Below are 22,106 nucleotides of genomic sequence, written 5' to 3' on the forward strand. Positions count from 1 at the left end.
ATGCATCTGTTGTGAGAATGGCGTGAGGCACAGGGTCTTGAAAAGGCCGCCCTTTGTTTAAATTTGTGGGATTCCACCACTGAAGCGAATAGTGTGTTTGGCGGTCTATCAACACTAGATCTTGGAGATGACCCTGTGCCTGCGACCATTGTTTTGCAAGGCACTGCTGTAAGGGCCGCATGTGTAACCATGCGTTTGGGACAATTGCGATGCATGATGCCATCATGCCTAGGAGTTTCATCACAAATCTGACTGTGTAGTGCTGATTTGGTTGTATTTTTGGCACTATGGTGTGGAATGATTGTACCCTTTGTGGGCTTGGACTTGCAATCGCTTTTTGAGTGTTGAGTGTAGATCCCAAGTACTGCCGAATTTGGGATGGTTGCAAGTGTGATTTTTGATAATTTATCGAAAACCCTAGTGTGTGTCGGGTATCTATTACATAACGTGTGTGATGTTGACACTGTTCTTGAGTTTTGGCCTTTATTAGCCAATCGTCGAGATATGGGAATACATGTATGTGTTGTCTCCTTATGTATGCTGCTACTACGGCAAGGCATTTTGTCAATACTCTGGGGGCTGTTGTTATCCTGAAGGGTAATACCTTGAATTGGTAATGTTTTCCTTGTATAACAAACCTGAGGTATTTTCTGTGAGCTGGATGGATGGGTATGTGAAAATACGCATCTTTTAAATCCAGTGTTGACATGTATTCTCCCTGTTTCAGTAATGGTACTACATCTTGTAGTGTCACCATGTGAAAGTGTTCTGATTGAATGTATAGGTTGAGAGTCCTGAGATATAATATTGGCCTTAGTGTTTTGTCTTTTTTGGGAATAAGGAAGTACAGGGAATAAATCCCTGTTCCTTTTTGTTGATGAGGTACTAGTTCTATGGCTTGTTTTGTTAATAGTGCCTGCACCTCTGTTTGTAACATTGTTAGATGTTGCAACAATAGTTTGTGTGCTTTTGGGGGAATATCTGGAGGAAAATGTGTGAATTCTATGCAGTAACCATGTTGGATAATTGATAGTACCCATGTGTCTGTTGTTATGTTTGCCCCATGATTGTGGAACATTTCCAGTCTTCCTCCCACAGGGGATGTATGTTGGGAAGGTGATAGCAAAGTCACTGTTTGTTGTTAGTGGCTTGCTTTGTAGATTGGAATTTTCCCCTGGATTTGGGAAATTGCCCTCTGAAGGACCCTCGAAAACCCCTCTTTGATATTGTGATTGGTATGAGGGCTTTGTCTCTGAGGTGGATGGTTCTGATGGCTGTGGCCTGAAACCCCACCTATTCTGCGGCTTCCTAAATGTCCCTCTGTATTGGTATGAGTGAAGCGCTCCCATCGCTTTGGCTGTATCAGTATCCTTTTTCATTTTCTCTATGCCTGTGTCCACTTGTGTGCCAAATAGCTGTTGCTGGTTGAATGGCATGTTGAGGACCGCCCGTTGAATCTCAGGTTTAAAACCTGATGATTTAAGCCATGCATGGCATCTAATTGTAACTGCAGTGTTTATTGTTCTTGCGGCTGTATCAGCTGAATTTAATGCAGATCTTATCTGGTTATTCGTTATTGCCTGTCTCTCCTCTACTACCTGCTGAGCTCTTTTTTCGTATTCTTTGGGAAGATGTTGAATTATGTTGTTCATCTCATCCCAATGAGCTCTGTCATATCTTGCGAGGAGGGCCTGTGAATTCACAATGCGCCACTGATTGGCTGCTTGTGACGCTACCCTCTTTCCTGCTGCATCAAACTTTTTACTCTCCTTATCTGGAGGGGGTGCATCTCCAGATGACTGCGAGTTGGCCCTTTTCCTCGCCGTGCTGACCACTACCGAATGTGGGGGCAGCTGTTGCGTGATAAATACCGGGTCAGAAGCTGGTGGTTTATACTTCTTTTCTACCCTTGGTGTTATGGCCCTTCCCTTAACCGGCTCCTGAAAAATCTGTTGGGCATGTTTGAGCATACCTGAGAGCATGGGTAGACTTTGGTATGATGTGTGTGTTGAGGACAATGTATTAAAAAGAAAGTCGTCCTCTAGTGGTTCGGTGTGCATGCTTACATTGTGGAAAGCTGCAGCCCTACTCAGAACCTGTGTGTAGGAAGTGCTATCTTCAGGTGGAGAGGGTTTAGACGGATAGCACTCTGGGCTGTTGTCTGACACAGGGTCATCATAAAGATCCCATGGGTCTGTGTCTTGATGTGACTGCACAGTGTGTGTGGTTGATTGTGCAGTGGGTATAGCAAGTGGAGAAACAGTTCTTTGAGGAGAATGAGGAGGAGAATGTGTTGGGGAAAACTGGCGTGGCGGAGATTGCTCTCTTGGCATTTTAGCCTTTGGCTGATCAGTGTCCAAACGTCCTTGGAAAGCCAGCTTCCTTTCAAATTTGAGGGGAGGTACCGTGAGGATCTTGCCAGTGTCTTTATGGATCTGTATCCTGACTTGTCTGTCATCAAATTCCTCCATTTGTTGAAGTTCTTCCTCAAATCTGTGGCTTTCTTTAAGCTGTTTAGGAAGTCCATGTTCTTCAGTATATGATGCTCTTTTCGGCTCTGAAGCCGTTTTTTTCGGTACCGAAATGCCCATGGTGATAGTAGGCCTCGGTTCCGAAAGAGTCTTTCGGGGTTTCGACTCGACGAGTCAGTGTTGAACCTTTTTGGAGACTGTGTCTCGACTTGAGTCCGAAGACTTCGATGCGGGTGTGGCCTTTTTCGGTGCCGAAGGTGTTACTTGGTCACCGCTTGATTTTTTCCAGGTAGAGCCACGGCCTTCCAGCAGTGGCGTCCCTGAGGCCTTTTGTTTGGTCTTGGTCTGGGTTGGGGCAGGCGTACTCACATGCTGGCCTGTAGTCGGTGGTCGGTCCGCGTCGAATTCGTCCGAATCGGATCCTTGAATGGAGAGGGCCATCTCCTCTTCTTCGGCGTCGAGGTTTTCAGTGCTCTTCGACGCCATTTGTAGTCTTCTCGCCCTTCGATCCCTCAAGGTCTTCTTGGAACAGAAGGACCTTCAGGCCTCACAAGTATCCTCTCGATGATCTGGTGACAAACACAGATTACAGACCCGATGTTGATCCCCATGTGTGTATACTTTGTGTAGCACTGAGGGCAGAATCGGAACGGGGTCCGGTCCATGAGGCTTCGGCGCTTTCTTGCGGTCAGGCAGACCAGGCCCAGGATACGCATGGGTGCCCCGAATGGCAACCGAAGGTGTGTTTCACCGGTGCTGAGGTGTTGATGCAAGATGGGTCGCGATCGAGAACAACAATGACGATTTTCTGTGATTTTTGAAGTTTTCCGAATCGAATAACCGGAACGAAGAGGAACACGTCTGAACCCGATGGCGGAAAGAAAACAATCTAAGATGGAGTCGATGCCCATGCGCAATGGAGTCGAAAGGGAGGAGTCACTCGGTCCCGTGACTCGAAAAGACTTCTTTGAAGAAAAACAACTTGTAACACTCCGAGCCCAACACTAGATGGGAGGAACAGTGCATAGCATGTGTATCTGCAGCTACACATGCCACCGAACACATATGAATATGTTAAGATAGTGTTATCCTCCAGATCATCTGCAAAGCTCTCTCGTATATTCCAAGAATAATAAGAGTAGTTTGGAATTCATCTCCGGATGGGCAGAGAAAAAACATGAAACAGGAAATACTCTGTATGATACCTATGATTACTTCAACGTGGAATGTTACTTAGAAATTTTGGACTCCTATGATAATAAATCACTTTCAACATCACACCCTTTCTTCTGTCACTGTAGGTGGTCCACTTTTCTCAAGAGACCCACATAATTTCATTAGTTTGTTCAACCACATTCTCACCACCACTCAGTCTTGATTTTCTTGATTTTCAATCTTCTTCACGGCCATATTCTTTCTACCTAACACTAAGGTTGCATATTTAGGAACTCAGGTGAAATCTTATTTTTCCTTCATAGGCAGCAAAAATTGTGAAAATAACACTTCCTTCTTGCATATAATACCCCATGAATAACTTTACCCTTTGATATTCTGTTCCATAATTTTTTTAAATAAAAATAAATAAAACAAAACACCAATACATTCGCCTTAGATTCCATGGAAGTTCCTTTAATGCACACTACTATTCCTTACATCTTTCAGACTTGGATGTTTTGTTTAACCTCTCAATAAATTAAGTTTGTAAATTCATCAAAACAGACACTATATTACCTTATTTTCTCATTTCGTAGATCCTTTCTGATCATCTCTTTTTAAAAAATATGGTTGGGAAAAATGCACTCATTAAGATCACAACATTGTTGGCAAAGAACCTCATTACACAATTATTGCTTTTGGATAATAATTAGAACATTTTGCGCTTGCGTTCAGGAAGGCTGCCGATGCTTACAGAGACAAGATTCTTCTAAGCATAAATGATAAAACAAGGTAAAGATTGGGGTCCAGGCACTGTAGCCTTGTCTCTGTAATATGATGCAGAACTCCAATTTCCACTCTCTTTTAGGAAATACTATATCCATTCTGTTGGAAATTAATTCTACCCAATGTAAAGCCCCTCAATAGTTTCCTTATTGAACACGTGGATAAAAGTCTCTTAGTCCTCACGTGCCTTTGTTTAAATGGCTTTGCATCTCTTAGTAATAAGAGGGAGGCCTAATACACACAAAGGTGGAGGCATACTGATATTGTCTTTATTGGCAATACATACACAACTGTATGTTTTTGTCAAAAGTGGAATATAAAGAAATGTTCACATTTTTCCAGCTGTCATTTTTTTGAGTCTGGGTATAATGCTCCCCAGTTTCATTGCGTGGGAGGACCATTTGTAAAGAACTTCCTCTATTAACTGTAAAGTCCTTTAATACTTTATTTTTTTCTGTACAATGTTTTTTTAAATTCCAGTAATGTCTGAGGAGAAATAGACCTGCCTCAGCTCTCACTGGCATCACTTTAAATGGCTGTTGCTTGCAATATGTGCATATTTCTCTTAATACGAGCCAGACCTATTGTTTTCTATATGTTGCCTTGAACATTATTGATGGTATGCCTATTTACTGAAACTGGTGACTGCAAAGCATATGCAGCCACGCAAATATGTGCTGCTGCTAAAACTGGAGATAGATGTTCGTCTCTGTCCAACTCCTATGTTCCTGTCATTGCCCTGGTACACACCATTGCATCAAGATTTGTAATAATTAAAACAGAAAATTGATAACTGTGTGCTGGTAATGACAACAATAATAACAGTATTATAGCAGTCGAAGGGCATTTGTATTTGTTGGTAAAATGGACTAATTTAAGCAAGAGGGGGCATGAAGAAGCAAATAGAGAGTGGACCATGGAGAGGCAAAGGGGGAGAGTGCCAATGGAGAGGCAAAGAGGAGAGGGTGGTGGTGAGACAAAGCAGAAGAGGAGAGAAGAGAGATGCTCAGCTGAGAAGAAGGGAAGAGAGGAGGAGCAAAAGAGACTAGATGCTGAGCAAAGCAGGGGAAAAGAGGAGATAAGAGAAACAGGAATATGAGAGCTAGAAAGGCAAGCATTGATAAGGAGATGAACAGCAGTTGTAGATACTCCTCAGCTATACAGCCAACAAGGGACAGAAAGGAGTGGTGTTCTCTTTCAATACAGTACTGAAGCTGGACTGTAACTGCAGGCAAGTACTGGGAAAGTAGTGGGCATGGCTTATGAACACTAATCACATGACTACAGGTATTGACGGAATGAGGGGTATTGCAAAGATCATAAAAGAAGAGAAGCGAGATGATAACACCAGTGGTAGGTGACAGGAAACAGAAACCCACAACTTTCTTAAGGATTGACTGCATCCTGTGCTTGTTGTTTCATGCTTGTTTTTTCGTGTCAATGCGGATCCATGTCCACTTTTAAAATGTGCTGATTGTGTTGGTTAAATTAAACTTTTAAACTGTTAAACCATGACCTGGCTTTCAAAATGACACGTTTTTCACCATTACTTGCCTGTTTTCCATCTGTAAAGAGATTAATGAATACCTCAGCCAGCTTAGTCACACTAGGGGGTTGTTATCGCTGCAAAGGATATTTTTTCAAGTTTCGAGCTACATTTTTTTTTTTAATTTCTTTTGTGGTTCATATCTCATATCTTGATTTCTTTTTATGAACTACCTTCTTAGTCCCTTTAAATGTATTGTTGTTTGCGTTGTTTTCTTTCTGTATCTCATTTAACCTGTCCTGAGAGTAAGGCCCAGATTTATCAAAGGATTGCATGGCTCTTGCATCAAGAAGGGTGATGCAAGGCAAAGCAATCCTTAAGTCAGATTTACCAAGCCTGGCCTTGCGTAGCTCCAAGGTGTTACATGGGTGGAGAGTGGGTGGTCCCAGTTATTCCCATATTTACCAAGATAAGTAGACATGGGACTGCTTCAGGATTGAATACCTTCCTGATAAAGACGCAGAAATATCTTTATTTCTCCATGTTTTTCCTCTAAGTGTGCTGCAGATGCACACTTAGAAAGAGGAAACAAACACCTGTAAGGATTGTTTTTGTGTAGGAAGGGGTCCCTTGCTGCACAAACAAATCCTGCTAGGAAGGCAGGCATCCTTGCACCATAATGCAAGGATGCCTGCCTTGGTGCTAAGCAGCACATAGTGTGCCAGCGCAGTGAGAGAGCAGGAATGCGCCATATATTAATAAATATAGCACATCTCCATATGACGCAGCACAGCAAGTTGTTTTGCTGTGTTGTGCTGCATCAAATCTTGATAAATCTAGGCCCCAGTCTTGATCTCAATCCATGCTGTACAAGGTTAGACAAGGACACTTTTTTAAAGAATTCACAGATTGCATTTGGAAAGTACCGCTGTCCTGTAGTGGCCTAATTAAGGTAAGCCAATGGATTTTGCAGTCTGCCACCTCTACTAAACAACTAATTTATGTGATGTTCATTTATTATGTCCAGATTCTTTTGAGGTGCAGTAAGTAGTTAACAAGTAAAATAAGTGCAGGCTAAGAATTTAATAGAGAGCTATTAGTTTTCTGTACTATTGCTAAGAAGTACAATGCTAATACGTTTACCCTCGCAGTTCAAGCCGGTGCTGTCCAAGGAAAATCCTCTTTGACATTCACAGCTGAAGCTCCCAGGACTGTTCTGACAGATTCCTTTCGCTCCACAAAGTGATGGTTGTGAGCCACACTCGTTATTATCTGGAAGAGAGATGCACGGCCACATTTCACTTACACTGTAGGTTGACAAATTAGAACTAAACGTCAATTCATTTATACAAATACAGAAATAGAAGTATCAATGTTAAACGGTCTTGTCTAAAAAAAGATTTACTTCTTCCTGATTAACGTTTAAATGTACCTTACACTTACATTACATGATCATAAAAGGGATGAAATATGTATTACATTCTGGACTAACCTGCCCCTTCCACCTATTAGGATGTGAGAACCCTGTCATGAAACGTCACTGTAATAAGGAAAAACATATGATTTTCAGTAAGATCAGAGATATTTTCCATTGCTTTGTGAATTCATAGCTCAGTGTTCTTTCCTTCAAGTCTTTTCCTCTGTACTCTCCCACCGGTGAGTCTACAAAGCCATCAACCAGTGATCTATATCTACAAGCTTGACTCGTAGTACCAAGCAGCACAATGTTATACCATAGTTTTCGACGGGGCTTGACATGTACACACTCAAAATTAGTGTTCCATTTCAAATTATAATGTCATGCCCCTGCCCTGATGGCTCGTAAAAGACAGCCAGGCAACAGCTGATATGCTGCCCATGGTCAATTACAAGTCACCACTCAAAGCTATATGCTTTGGTCAGTGCTGCACATACAATGTACACAAAATTGTACGTTTATGTCCTGCCACGATAACCCCAAAACGATCATAATATTTGCCAACTAAACTTTCACATTACTGAGTCTCACCAATGCAGGCAGTATGGTGCTGTGTGAATCCTGGCGGACATTTGCATGTGAAGCCCCCAACTGTGTTGGCACAGAGAAACTGGCAGTTGTGCTGTTTGGTCTGACATTCATCGAGATCTGAAAGAAAAAAGATGAAAAGGACTAAAGGAAATGAAAAATAAAGTATTGGCATGCCTAGTTGTCTTTCCTAATGAATGTCAGAGCAGAAATCAGAGTTTCTAGAAAAATATTTTTTATAGACTTCCATAGGCACTTCCTATACTGTATCTGGACAGGGACCTGGCAGTCTCTAGTGGCCATCACGTTTGATGTTTATATGTTTATGAGTTTATCACATGAAGGATACCCTTTTTACACTGGTCTTATAGTCTCGTATTTGGGATGCAAAAGAGGTGTAAGGAGTGAATAATTCCTTATGGGAGATCTGGTAACCAAGAATCCAAAATCTCCTTCAGTGTGGGGGGATCTTGTTGCACCCTGCTCTTGTGAATTACTGTTCCTAAAAGCAAGGGTTCAAAATGCACTAAAAAGTAAAATTAAGTCGAGTTTTTGTGTGCGTTTATGTATAATTAATTTCAACTGGAACACATTTGCATATTTTCTAGCCATTGAATAAAAAACAAGATATTAGTATCACAGCCCTACTGAAAACATCAATAAGCAGGTTGTGAGAAGAGTGTGATCATCTGCATTTGCACTAATTGCTCTTCATCCCTCCTCTTAGAAAATGAGTGGTAGAAGTACACAAAAGCCCAGACTAAGGCATTATTTAGAGTTTGGCAGATGGGACACTCCTTCACTTATGCGGATATCCCATCCTTCATATTACAAGTGCAATATAGCCTACAGGACTTGTAATACGTCGAATAGGAGAGCCACCATGTTTTGATGGAGTATCCTGTTCACCAAACTCTAAGTAAGGCCCTAAGTTTGGACTATGGGTCTGACAGGGGTGCCACTAAGCATCCTTGTTCATGATGCAAATGCTGCAGACGATTTTAGGGATCATGGATTATGGGGCCCTTTTATCCAAGTATTTATTTCAGTTCGAAGATAAATTGAGTATTAAATGCTCATAGTCAAACATAAGGCAATCCATGATCAGGCAACAAACTAATACCACGAGGCCTCAAAATTCTATTTTGTTCCACTTCTCTCTTGGGCACATGATATTTGACTTTTAAGGTCCACAGTTAATTGATACCGAACCTAAAACAGTGTGTTCATTTGCTATAAAGCAACAAAACTATGGAAATAAAAAACTTCTTGTGAGGTTATGAGGATTCAAAATTTGGGACCAGTTTCAAAGGCTTTGAAACCCTTACAATTGTCAAGGTTTTCAGGAACAGGACCCTTCTGCCTTCGTTTGTTAGTATGAGATAAGAATGGATTAGGCAAGATGTTGCTTTACAGCAGTCTACCTAAAAGCAAACTAGCACCCTAGGTGATTTGGTCACAGGCACTTAAAACTGACTGGATGAGTGTACTATTCAAAAAGCCTTCTTGCTTGTGAGCCATTTCAAAACAATGAAAAAGGTATGTCAAACTGTTGGGGCAATTAGTCTGAAAAGAGAAACAAATTGAACGAATCCTTTAACAAACAGATTGACCAGCAAACATCTGATGTAAAGCAAACATCAAAAATAGTTGTGCCTTAGTATGATTGTACAAATTTAACATAATATCACAAGAATATTGACATTTTCAAAAGGTTTAGGAAATATTTAGTATTCATAAAAAATCATTTTTGTGATGTCAAAGGGCATGGTCTATCACATAATTGCTGAGACTTTCCATTGTTTACTACATACTTTCAACATGAACAACAGGAAACAACAAGATTAGGCCTGGGATAAAATAGCACAGCAAAAAGATATTAATAAGAAAAATAAATAGATGGAGATTGCATCATAAACTGTGAGAAAGTGAACATAGACTGGAAACGTGTCAGCTAAAAGGGTAGTGACTGAAATATATCAATGAAGATATAACTACAATACATTCAAATAAAGATATTCTATTAATATTAATTGGCTTCTGGAACATTTTGAGGAAATTGCTAGTGACAGTGCACAGGGTACATCTAATCATGAAACATAATGCTGGACTTTTTCTCTTACATCCTTTGACAAGTGATTTACATTAATCGCTAAATAACTTTTTAATGTTGCTTCTGACCCGCTTACCTCTACATGTTTTTCCATCTTCCTGGAGGATGTAGCCTCGTGGGCATGCGCACTTGTAACTGCCGTCGGTGTTCTTGCAGATAAAGTTACATGGTTTTGGAGACTGGGAACATTCATCCAAGTCTAAACATTGACAAGACGATATTTAGATAAGGTTTTATCTGAATGATAACTGTAATGGCTAATGCAGACAACTCGCATGGCTGTTTTCATTATTGAATGAACATACAGGTTATGGTTTCAAAATCATTTTAATGAACCGCCTCATTTTAGGCATCCAAAGGATAAGGAAAAGGTACATGTAGCATCTTTTCTCCTCTAAATTACACGTTTTCTTAAAAACAGAATTATCATGTGAGATTGTGATATCCCTGTGCGTGATACAATGGGTAATTAGTTGCCTCCCAAACCATTAGGTAAGCAGTATGATGAAATAAGGAGCAGAAGTGAAAATGTATAGTCATAAAAATCTATATTAACTTGCAAGAAATCAGCTGTAAAATCAAAAACAAAATGTTTGAGCGCTTGCTATAAGGAGAGAACTGTGCGCTAGTTGGAACTGGTACTGCTTATCTGACGTCAGTGTATATTTGTACATGTACATACGGGTATTGTGTAATCGTCCCTTATTCATATTCTAAAAACTTATTGCCAAAGACTCCTTTCAGTTCCTAAACCGCTTTGCTGCAACTCAACGTAAATGACGTTCTCAGTTAAAAAGAAATCATACTTTTGCAGTTCTCACCGAAACATTTGCAATATGTGAATAGAATCCATTCTTTTCTCAATTTATTGTTGCTCAGTCCTAAGCCCCCATTATAAAAAAGGCTGTCATCTGTCATAAGTGGAGCACACTGGTCGGCTCTGCTAGGTGGTGTGATTGAAAGACCTAGCCACAAGACCACTTTCATGGTTATATTGTGGCAAGTATTTTGTGGGCGCTTGCCAGTCTCACAGAGGCACGCTGTGGTTTAAGGTAGTCCCTAATAATAGTGGGTGAAATATTTAAGCAAAAAGCAAAACTGGTGAAACCTGCCCTTCTTTGTGCACTCAGTGAGTGGAATGCAATTTGAAAAAAACACTGGGCCTAATTTAGAGTTTGGTGGATTGGCTACTCCATCACAAATGTGCCGAAAATCACAATTGCTGTAATAAAAGTGCCTTTGGATATAATGCACTTGTAATACGGCAGACGGGCTACCTGTCACATTTGTGATGGAGTAACCTGCCCATTGAACTCAAAATCAGTCCCAACATCTGCTTTGCTTGAGGTCTACAAATAAAAGCAGATTTGGTGTTTGAGTACTCAAAACTGCTTTTATTTGTGGTGCAAGAAGGAATGGGCTGCCCAGCACAATCATGATTAGCAGCACCACTTCTTTTCCAGGATATGGTTATCACTGGATAAAGAATGGTATTAATGTTTAACTTTAGTCTTTCTCTGAGAGTTTCATATTGAGACAACTGTCATTTGGAGCAGACACCTAGAAGATAGAAAACTGACATTACAAATAGATTTTTTTCATTTTGATTTTTAAATAGAACCATCAAGACTGTGAGTCATTTCAAACACTATGGAGAAGACTACACAGAGTCAGAATGACTGGTCATGTATCCGAAGGTGCCACTTACTAGAGATGATAGAATACTAGCAACAGTAATAGTGATGGGTTATTAGTTGGGGAGGGTATTAATTGGGGAGGGTATGAATAAAGGGACCCCTTCCATTTGTGAATGGGTACCTCCATTTTTAAACTGGTGATAAAGTTTTATTGTTTTGTGATCGGAATTCTGTCACAACACAGTAATACATACCATACCGATTCGGTATTTGGAAGGGACGCTCCTTCCAAATACTTAACTGCAATTTAGTAGCAAGTTAATGAATCGCAATTTGGCACTTGTACATTTGATAAAGCATTTTAGCAGTTGCAAATGGTCCAATTTTGCGAATCGAGCCATTTGCGATCACAAACATGTTTTGTACATCTGACCCTTGGTTTAGCAGGCAAAAAGTGGGATAATCCAAATTTTGCACCCCTAGCAAAATCTTTGCTTCAGCCAGACCCTTTTCTCAAATTGATCTGGTCAAAATATCTATCTTCAGACTTACTCTGATTTTGGTGCTTAAAATCTTCCAGCAGGATGGTCAGGAAGCTGTAGCTGAGCAGGTCACACCAAAGTCAGATTCCTTCCTCAAGCAGTCCTTCTGAAGCTCTTGATTCAAAAATGATTTAGGTCCTATTTTTTATATCTTTCCGGAGTAGCTCCCATTTGTAATTTCTAAGGCTCCAGGACCACAATGACAGCCTTTAGGGGCCTGAACGTGCCCAGCAGAGGCCACAATCAGAGTCCAGTTCAGGTCCAATAGCAACTTGTCAGTTGGGCACTTTAGGAAAAGGGCCTCCTGCAGCATCTGATGTCCTTGTAGCCACATAAGAGGTCAGCCAATTGACCCATGAAGTCCACTTCCCGGCCTTGACTACATGTGGTAGCAGGTTTAGCATTTCAGGTCACCAAACAGGTCACATACAGCAGACCCATTCCTCTGCTTTTCTACCTCAGTTCCAGATGTGTTCCTACGAGCTGTTGAGCAGTACCACTTTTCTACTATTGACTAGACAGTTGGTGGAGAGACTCCTACACATGCCTTAGTCAATGGGCACAAAGCTCCCAGGGGCAAGGCGTCATTCGTTTGCAACACATCTTATTTGGCATTCTGTGAACTGCCCCACAGTGCACCATTCCTTAAAAAAAAATCTAACTGAACGAACATTTCTGCCCCGAGATGATGCTGGTGGCCCACCCAGGGGTGCATCTATTGTAATATGCAGTTCCCTCCTTCTCAACCACACCAAACTGGTTCTAGGGCCAGCTCCCCCTTTCACTGGAATGGAACCAGGATGGCTACTGTATGCCTTAAATTCCAAAGGCTCTTTTTTTCCAAGATTTTTACACTTAACTAGGAATGGGCAGGTTTCGCCCTGGTACATTTCAAGTTAAGGACCTTCCTGAAACATGCCCAACTGCCATGTTGATGTAGGATAAGTTACACACATCACACCCAGGTCTTCCTGCAAAAAGCCCAAACCATTGTATATGCTCTGGTAGCAATTTTAGCACCTTATCAATGGCAAAGCACTGACAGAGAAGGCAGCTGCAGGCTAACCAGTCAATTGGAACTTCCGGCAGGAAATGTATAACTTTATAAAAGTAAGTTTTCCTTCATGTTTATTAGAAATATGACTTCACCATTTAACTGGATTAGTAATATTCAATTGATAAATATTCAAACAGTGGCTGAATGGACTTTGGAACTTATAAGCCTACAACACCAAAGTTACAAAAGGTAACATTTTAATTATCTTTTTAGTTTTTCGAATAGAAACAGCTATAACCTTATATAGTGAAAATAGCTTTTGGGGGACAGTCACGATATGAACATGTCAACCTTAAATTCTTTCATGTACCACTTTTAAATATAGGGAACCCTACCTTGTAGGCTACAGTGCCTACTTAGCACTGACACGATAGATAAACGTGGGGGTTCCTGCTTGTAAAAAATGGTTATTTTGATGGGTCTGTCTGCAGGTTTAAATCCTGCAGCAGTCACGCTCCACATATAGGCCTCAAGCCATGCTTTCCTTGTAAGCCTAGTGGATGGCACAATAGGTGCTTTGGTCTGTGGGTCATATTTAACCTGCCATGTGTCTGGAGTATTTTCTACACCACATACTATAACCTTCCTGAAAAGTTAAATATGACAATCAGGGATTAGCCGATTTAACCATGTTTTAGGGGTCAGATCATATACACTGGAGACTGATCAGCAGTACTCCAGAGTGCAGAGTTCAAAACCAAGCAGCATCACTCCCAAAAGATGCAGCAAAAAATGCATTTCCTTAGGCAATGAATGAAGACAACCACACTGTGATGTAAAACAACAGCCTGTCACAATATGTAACTGAGTATACTTAATTTCCAAATGTCTTTAAGTTGACTCATTGTTTGCCTCCTAAATAATGTTTTCCTATAATTGATTAAGCTCACCTGCTCCTTTTGCCAGTAGTATTTAGCTGATTGCTTTATTTAAACCAGGCCAGGAATTTGTGCTTTGTATGGAATGCTTCTTCTTCATTATAAGACTTCAGGTTAGATATTCAAGCACTTTAACTTTTAAGATACGTAGTCAATGTAGTTGTTGTTAATGCAAAGATGATCACTGCAATGCAACTGAGGTATAAGCTAGCCTGCACTGTTTTATACTATTGTTAAGGTACAATGGATACATTAAAACTAGGGGCAGTTCTCCTGAATACAGCTTAACAGAAGCCTTTAACTCATCACTTTAAATAATTATTTATGTAGGCCAAATACATTGTGGGTAACTATGTTGGAAACACTAGAACCAATACTCTAATAGCAAGACCTCACACATGTTTGTCTAAGTGGGATTGGCAACTACTTTCCTCCAATTTCAGATTTTTTACTTTTAATGATGTGGTTTTTGGACAATTTGCAAATCTTGACAACCTATCTGGAGCACAGGACTAACAGACTCAACAATGATGAGAAACAAATCTCCAAATTGTAAAGCTACTTCAAATCATAACTGTTATATACATATTCCACATCCAGCTATTATGTGGTAATCTAATAGTGGTAAGTATGTACATTACTGAATAAATCAAGCATGTAGATGAATAGTTTTATAATGTGCAGACTGATTTCAATTCGATGTAGAAGCCCCTTCTTTCAGATCGTCTTCAACATAACTCATGCATGATCGAACATTACCCAAAACACAATGCAAAGATTCAGCAAAGCCATTAGAATGAGGTATTAAATTAATACAAACTCATCTCCTACTAGAATAAGCATATTTTCTGAATGTGGAAACACAATGAAGACCCCATTGAAAACCAACTTGTATTTTTGTGCTACTATGGGTCCACCTGCCATTGAGTTGTGTATGATTTAAAGAAGTCTTATTTGACCTTCATGCTCACTGCAGGATGATCCTTCTTTGACTATCATTTTGATCTGGTGATATCTTTTCCGTATAACTTACTTTCTGAACAAAAACATAACCATAAAATACTTATCTTTTCTGAACGTCAATTGCATTGCTAAAGGAGTGATACTGATTTGCAAAACATATCTTACCAATACAAGATGTCCCACTTATGTCAGTGGTGTATCCAGACTTGCAGAAACATCTGTAGGAGCCCATGGTATTAATACACTGGCCATTTCGACACAAGTTTGGCATTACTTTACATTCATCAATATCTGTGGATCGAAAACATGGAACAGTAAAAAAGGTGTGGCTGTGGTCGAGCATACATCTCTAATCATTATAAATCCAAACATAGCATATATATATATGTGTGTGTATATATATATATATATATATGTATATATATATATATATACACACACACACACACTTGAATAACAGTGTATACAAAAATGCTGACAGACCAATGTAGTGAGGAAGTGTAGACATAGAAGGATGCAAGAAGCCTTATGTCCTACCATCAAGGAGAAATGCTCATTATACAGAATAAAACATGTATACATACATACCTATGCAGTATGAGTTGGGTACTGTCAGGTAAAACAAATGCATTTCCCAAGAACTGCTCTTTTTTACATTTACAGTACTGAACAATATAAGAAGTGAGCAACAGTCGATTACTAAGACATGAGCACGAACTTCTCCTAGTGCCTATTTTTTAACCTGATTCACTTTGGTAAACATAGTTTTTCAAACAAATTACAGACATTAAGCAAATCGCTTAGGTTAACTTTACATACAATTAGGGCCTGATTTAGATGTTGGCAGAGTGGAATACTCCATCAAAAGGTGACGGATATACCGTCCGCCATTTTTGATTTGTTAAGAGTTCATCATTTTAGGAAACTCTCCAAAATTGACAGGAGCACTCGTGGAAAACAATACATGTTGCGAAATTCCATAAGAAGTCCTTCACTAAATGCACTCGTATGACTTGTCCAGACAGCAACACCACCAGAAGCCCCTTTCCTAGACACCGTGAATTTCAGAAGCATTCCATTTGTATCATCATCTTCGAATTACACATAATCCATCTGTTCCCAGAGAGTATTTTTGAGATTACATTGTGGCAATCCATGCAAAATATTCTCAAATAACCAAAAAGTTCCAAAAAACACATTTATTGAATGACACTCCATTCCATGCCCATCGCATTAAACATCCTACAATGAAGATATCGCCCCTTCTTTTCTGTAAATGGAGATCTGGTAATTTACACTTGCAGATTTGTTTTCTGCCCCCTATTTGAACTTCGGTGCACAAAAAAATCAGAATTAGGCCCAACTGTCTATTCTTTAGGATAACAGATTAACGTCATTTAAAAAGCAACCATTTTTATGGCAACTTTTGAGACACACTGTTGGTAGCACCGTTCTAGCATTATGCATGGCAAAAAGCTACTCACAAGTGCAACACAAACATTATTCCTTGACCTAGAACATTCTTTCAATCAAAGTACATGTTGTATATCTGGCTGGCCCGCAACAAACAATCAATGGTCCACACCTTTTCCGTCCGTGTTGTACCCTGGGCCATGTGGGCAGATTTTCTTGTATTGAGTAGTTCCAGGGAGTGGGCACATTTCACATTGGTTACCCCAGCCTCGCCCGCCATCACAGCAACACTCTGATTTGGTGACAAGGTTACGGCTGCTGGATGCCATCTGACACATTCCCTGTAACACCTCCGAAAAGCAAAAGGCTTGGCGGTTGTCTGTGGGGAGAAAACAGCATTAGGAGGGTGAGTGCAGGCGGATTTGAACCAGAAGTAACACTTGCACTAATACCATAAGCTTCATATTAAAACATGCTCATTACTGCTGTGATCACAATACCTGCACCACATCAGTACCACTGGTCTTTAGAGGGAAGAAGTTGTGACCTCTAGAAAACTTCAATGTTATAACGCTTAGCTCAGAACATAAATTATAACATTGCTCGGAAACGAGGTCAATTTTTCATGTGCACCTGTTGGCCTGTTAGCGTTTAACTTCCATTCTTTTATTAATAAATAAAAATCACTGAGACAGAAAGAAAGAGGGAGGCAAAAGTAGCAAAAATATCCAGCTATGCCATCTTACTGTGTGGTACGATGGTTTGGCCAAGCTGCACTAACACACAAACACGACAGCAGCGCTGCAGTATTTATTCATATTGTGAGCTGGTACCCCTTTTACTCACACAACACAAGTGACACGGGCGGCAGTGGTGCAGGCTTTTTCTTGCATGTGCAGGGTCGGTGCCTCTCTGCTGGCGGTACAGTTCTAGGTCTTTTCTAACTACAGCTAACTCTGCCTCGGTTTTTACCGTTCCCTCTCAGTCATAGAGCCAATTACCGCGTCTAACCCAGGGGGGAGTCTGTGTAGTGTACTGGTTCCATTACAGCCTTTGATGCAATTATAGGTTGGACTTCCCTAGGCAGCAGCAGGTGAGAACTGCGCAGTGCAGATTCAGTGGTGGAATTCGGGAGGGCACCAGCACTCAAGACCCTGTCCTTTAGCTTCTTCCTCATGTGAAACGGATAGTAATGAACCAACTGGCTAACATTTTAAAATAGTAACACACTTAACTATAATGCAATGCATCACTTGGTGACACCTTACAATATTGGAACAGACAAAAATGCATTAAATGCATATAGAGAAGCAGCTGAAATGTAATACATTAGACTTTGTAATGTACTGTACTCCTGTAGGCCATAATACGGTGTAACGTTCACAGTGCCAGCAGAAAACATGTTATAGTCATTTCTTGCACTCACAGACACAACACTGCACCATAGCCTTGTACGTGGCCAAGCAGTGCCCCACAAAAGTACAATCTATTTGTATCACATCATTAACAGACGCAGCAGAACCTGTTATGAAGAACCTCCATTTTGTATAAGAGTGAAACATAGGGCATATTTATACTCTGTCTGTGCCGGATTTGTGTCATTTTTTTCCACAAATCCGGTGCAAATGTAACTTCATATTTATATTTTGGCGCTAGACATGTCGAGCGCCAAAATATTGGAGTTAAAAGTAATTTTTTGCCTGCGGAAAACTACTGTGCGTCAATGAGATGCAAGGTAGGCGTTCCCATCCAAAAAATGACTTCAAGGCCTGTGCCACTTATTTATACTCCAGCGTCATTTTGGCGCACAGGAGGGGGCGGGCCTTAAAGAACGGCGCACAGCCTGATGTGCGCAGTTTTTTAACGCCTGGGTGAGGGCAGGCGTTAAGGGACCTGTGGGCTCACTTCCATGGTCTCTGGCCATGGAAGCAGTCCAGAGGTGCCCTTCCCTGCCCCCAGGGACACCCCCGGCCACCCTCGCCCACCCCTGGAGGACACCCATGGATGGGGGGACCCATCCCAGGTATGTACAGGTAAGTTGAGGTAAGTATAATTTTTTAATTTTTTAAGGTGGCATAGGGGGGCCTAATTTGGGCCCCCCTACATGCCACTGTGCCCAATGGCCATGCCCAGGGGACAGAAGTCCCCTGGGCATGGCCATTGGGCAATGGGGCATGATTCCTGTCTTTGCTAAGACAGGAGTAATTTCAATGGGGTTTGTGCGTCAAAAAAATGGCGCAAGTCCGGTTTGAGCCATGATTTTTTACTCAAACCTGACTTGCACCATTTTTTGACGCACAACCCCCATTTTCCCCTATGCCGGCGCTGCCTAGTTCGAGTAATTTTTTTTACTCTGACCAGCCCGCAGCGCCGGCTAACGTCAATCCTTAAATAAGGCGCCCGCATGGCGCGTAGGAATGGCGTTAGCTGGCGGTAAAAAATTTTACGCAAACATCAAAAAGTATAAATATGGGCCAAACTATCTTACAGTCTAATGTGCAAATCAGGGGTGGGAAATTATCTTACCTATACACTCAGTGCCCAAAGGGGTTGACTGAAATCCTTCATTGCAGTCACATTTGTAGCTTCCAATCACATTGATACAGCGACCATTTTCGCAAATGCCTGGCTTGGTGCGACATTCATTCTCATCTATGATTAAAGAATCCAACAGAGAAAGGGAGAATTAGGGGAGAAAACAGACACACATATGTTTGAGATCTAAATGAAAGGAATTATAAAAATCAATAGTACGCAATTACAGTTTGAAGTCACACTATGTTTTGTTATACGTAGTTCTTCTCAATTTTCTATTCTTATTTAGAAATATTTTTCATGGGAGCAAAGTTCTAGGCATTTAGTATTACAGCACTCAGTTTGAAAGACAATGGTGAAGAAGTTGAAAATTTGCTTATGTCAAATTACTTTTAAAATTTGTAGTACATTTTAAACTTTCACAGAATTTGAAAAATAATCCCATGTGTACTTCAGGAAATTAAGCTTTGCAAATGTACTGCAGTGCTTGAAAGTATAACAATACTCTTGTACAATTTCCACTAAGTGGAAACCTGTGCATACATCAATAAATGTGAGAGAACTGAGGTTTTTGTATGTGTAGGAAATTAAGGTACTTACCTGTAACTGTATGCTTGAATCATTCCCCGTCGTCGAGATGGGAGACCATCGGTATCTTATAATGGCAACGCAATGCAATGTTAACTATAGTGCATGAAGGCCTAAGGTCTCCCACTTTAGTAGTCTATCCATGTCAATTTAAAAAAGAGACCAAACCTAGGTTTCAGCCAATCAGGCTACCATGTCCTCTAGAACACTCCTGTGAGAAGCTCCAGTCCCTCAGATTTTCCAAAACACGAGTGCTTAAGTACCTGAGGTACATAGCGTGTAACGGTGAGCTTCTCAGGAGAGGAGAGAGGGTCATATGTGAAACTATGAAAGATTCCAATACTGGAGAACTACAGTTACAGGTAACTAACTTATTTTCCTACTCCAGTATTTGAACTTTCATAGATTCACATGCTTGAATCAGAATAGCAAGCAGTAGTGAAGCACATTGTGTGCTTAAAATCCATGTAACAATTGATAGAACCAATACTACGAATGGTAAAGAAAAGTTTAGGTGATTGACCCTTATTAAAACAATAAGTTAATATACAGTCCTAAACAACAAACAGTGTATTGTCAAAGGAAGAAAAAAGTAGAATGCAATGTGCAGAACATATACTGGGATGGAGGCAAAAAGAAGAATACAATAGCTCACCGTTACTGGAATAGATGCTGCAGCACCGCTTGTCCTACTGCTACATTGCTTTGTGACGCTTCCTCCAAACAATAATGCTTCGCTAAAGTGTGAGTGCTTGTCCAGGTGGCTGCTCCTCAAATGTCCTGGATGAGCACACCAGCAAAGAGAATTGTGGAAGCTGCAACAGCCCTTGTTGAATGTGTTTGCATTGGCCTGTGCAGAGGCTTTCCTGAAGCTGTGTGACAATAATCGATTGCACTAGATGTCCATCTAGCAATCCCTTGTTTGGGGAGTGGTTGGCCTTTCCTACAGGCGCTGAACACCACAAACAGTTGATTGGATTTTCTAAAGTTGAAACATCTTATGATTTCCAAGGAATGAACAGCCTGTTCCGCCGGTGTTGAAGGATTTAGGAAATACCACTTTAGGACTATTGGCTGATTAATGTGTAAATCTGAAGGAACTTTGGGTATCAACTTTGGACTTGTTCACAGTATTAACATTTTTTTTCTTAAATTGCAAGAGCGGGTCTTGAATAGTTAAGGCTTGGATTTTGCAAACCCTTCGAGCTGAGGTCAGGGCAAGAAGAAGCACGACCTTCCATGACAGCAATTTCAAGTCTGCCCTGTGTATAGGTTTGAATGGATGCTTCATTAATTGGGACAAAACTACGTTGAGTTGTCAATTCAGTGGAAGTGGTCTGATTGGCCAAAAGAACGAAAAAGTTATTTGTGAAACTGTTTGACAATCCTGGTTGACCACAAGGACGGTGAGTTCCCTGATCGCCTATAACGGGATTTTGCAGACAAGTGGACTTTAACTGGAGCATTAGGCTAACCCGCTCTCACTAAATGGAGAAGATAAGGGAGTATCTGCTCCGGCGATGATGAGAACGGGTGCACTTAAGATTGTTTGCACCATATTCAAAATCTTCTCCATTTAAGGCAGTAAGTCCTGCTAGTACTATCCGCTGCAGCTCCGCCAAGAATGAGTCTGCAGTCCAGGGAGATGTTCAAGTGCACAAATTCATTGTGTACAGGAGCCAGGCTGTCAAATAAAGTGATGCTGGATCCAGGTGGAGAACCTGTCCGTTGCTCATTGTTAGCAGGCTTAGGGTTACTGGTAGAGGGATGCTGTGGCTCTCTGAGAGGAGAAGTAGCTCTGAATACCAATGTTGTCGAGGTCATGCCCATGCAATCAGAAGAATTTTGCAGCGCTCATTCTTGATCTTGGCTAGGACTCTTGGAATGAGGGGAATGGGAGGAAAAGCGTAAGCATAAATTCCTGACCATGCCATTAAACATGCATTCCTCAAAGAGCCTGGATGAGATCCCGGCTACCAAAGAATTGGCATTTTGCATTCTGGGGAGTGGTAAAAAGGTCCAGATTTGGCTTGCCCCATTTCTAGCACCCCCTGATCCAATTCCCATTCATGATTGGCTGTTGTCGACCTGCTGAGAGAGTCCGTAATGACATTCTGGATTACCGGCATGTGCTCCGTCCGTAGATGCACTCCTTGAAGGATGGACCAGTTCCAAATATGCTGCGATTCTCAAGATAAGAGCAAAGATCGCCCCCCCCGTTTGTTGATATAGTTCATCATTGTTGGGTTGTCCATACTTATGAGTACTGATGAATTCTTTACCTTCGGCAGAAAAGCTCGAAGTGCTAGGCGAACTCCTTTAATGTGAGATAATTGATGTGGAAGGTCTTCTGATGCAACTTCCACCTACCTCTGACTCGTAAATCCTAAAGGAAGACTCCCCAACCTTCCAGAGAAGTGCTGGTTGTGATTACCCATGGGACTGGCTGAGGGAGAAAAGAGAGACCCACTGACAGA

At 41.0% G+C, this 22,106-nt stretch overlaps 1 protein-coding gene across 1 annotated transcript in view; it reads right to left on the minus strand.

The window, feature by feature from the left end:
- Positions 1 to 22,106, minus strand: part of FBN2 (fibrillin 2) — a 1,006,102-nt gene that overhangs the window by 32,745 nt on the left and 951,251 nt on the right. Inside the window, exons 56-61 of the mRNA XM_069227289.1 lie at positions 19,033 to 19,158; positions 16,679 to 16,885; positions 15,259 to 15,384; positions 10,093 to 10,215; positions 7,907 to 8,023; positions 7,042 to 7,170 (exon numbers count right to left, since the gene is read on the minus strand). Coding sequence (XP_069083390.1) covers positions 7,042 to 7,170; positions 7,907 to 8,023; positions 10,093 to 10,215; positions 15,259 to 15,384; positions 16,679 to 16,885; positions 19,033 to 19,158 — 828 coding nt within the window. The remainder of the gene's footprint in view (positions 1 to 7,041; positions 7,171 to 7,906; positions 8,024 to 10,092; positions 10,216 to 15,258; positions 15,385 to 16,678; positions 16,886 to 19,032; positions 19,159 to 22,106) is intronic.

This window comes from Pleurodeles waltl, chromosome 1_1 (genome assembly GCF_031143425.1).
Source record: "Pleurodeles waltl isolate 20211129_DDA chromosome 1_1, aPleWal1.hap1.20221129, whole genome shotgun sequence".
NCBI lineage: Eukaryota > Metazoa > Chordata > Amphibia > Caudata > Salamandridae > Pleurodeles > Pleurodeles waltl.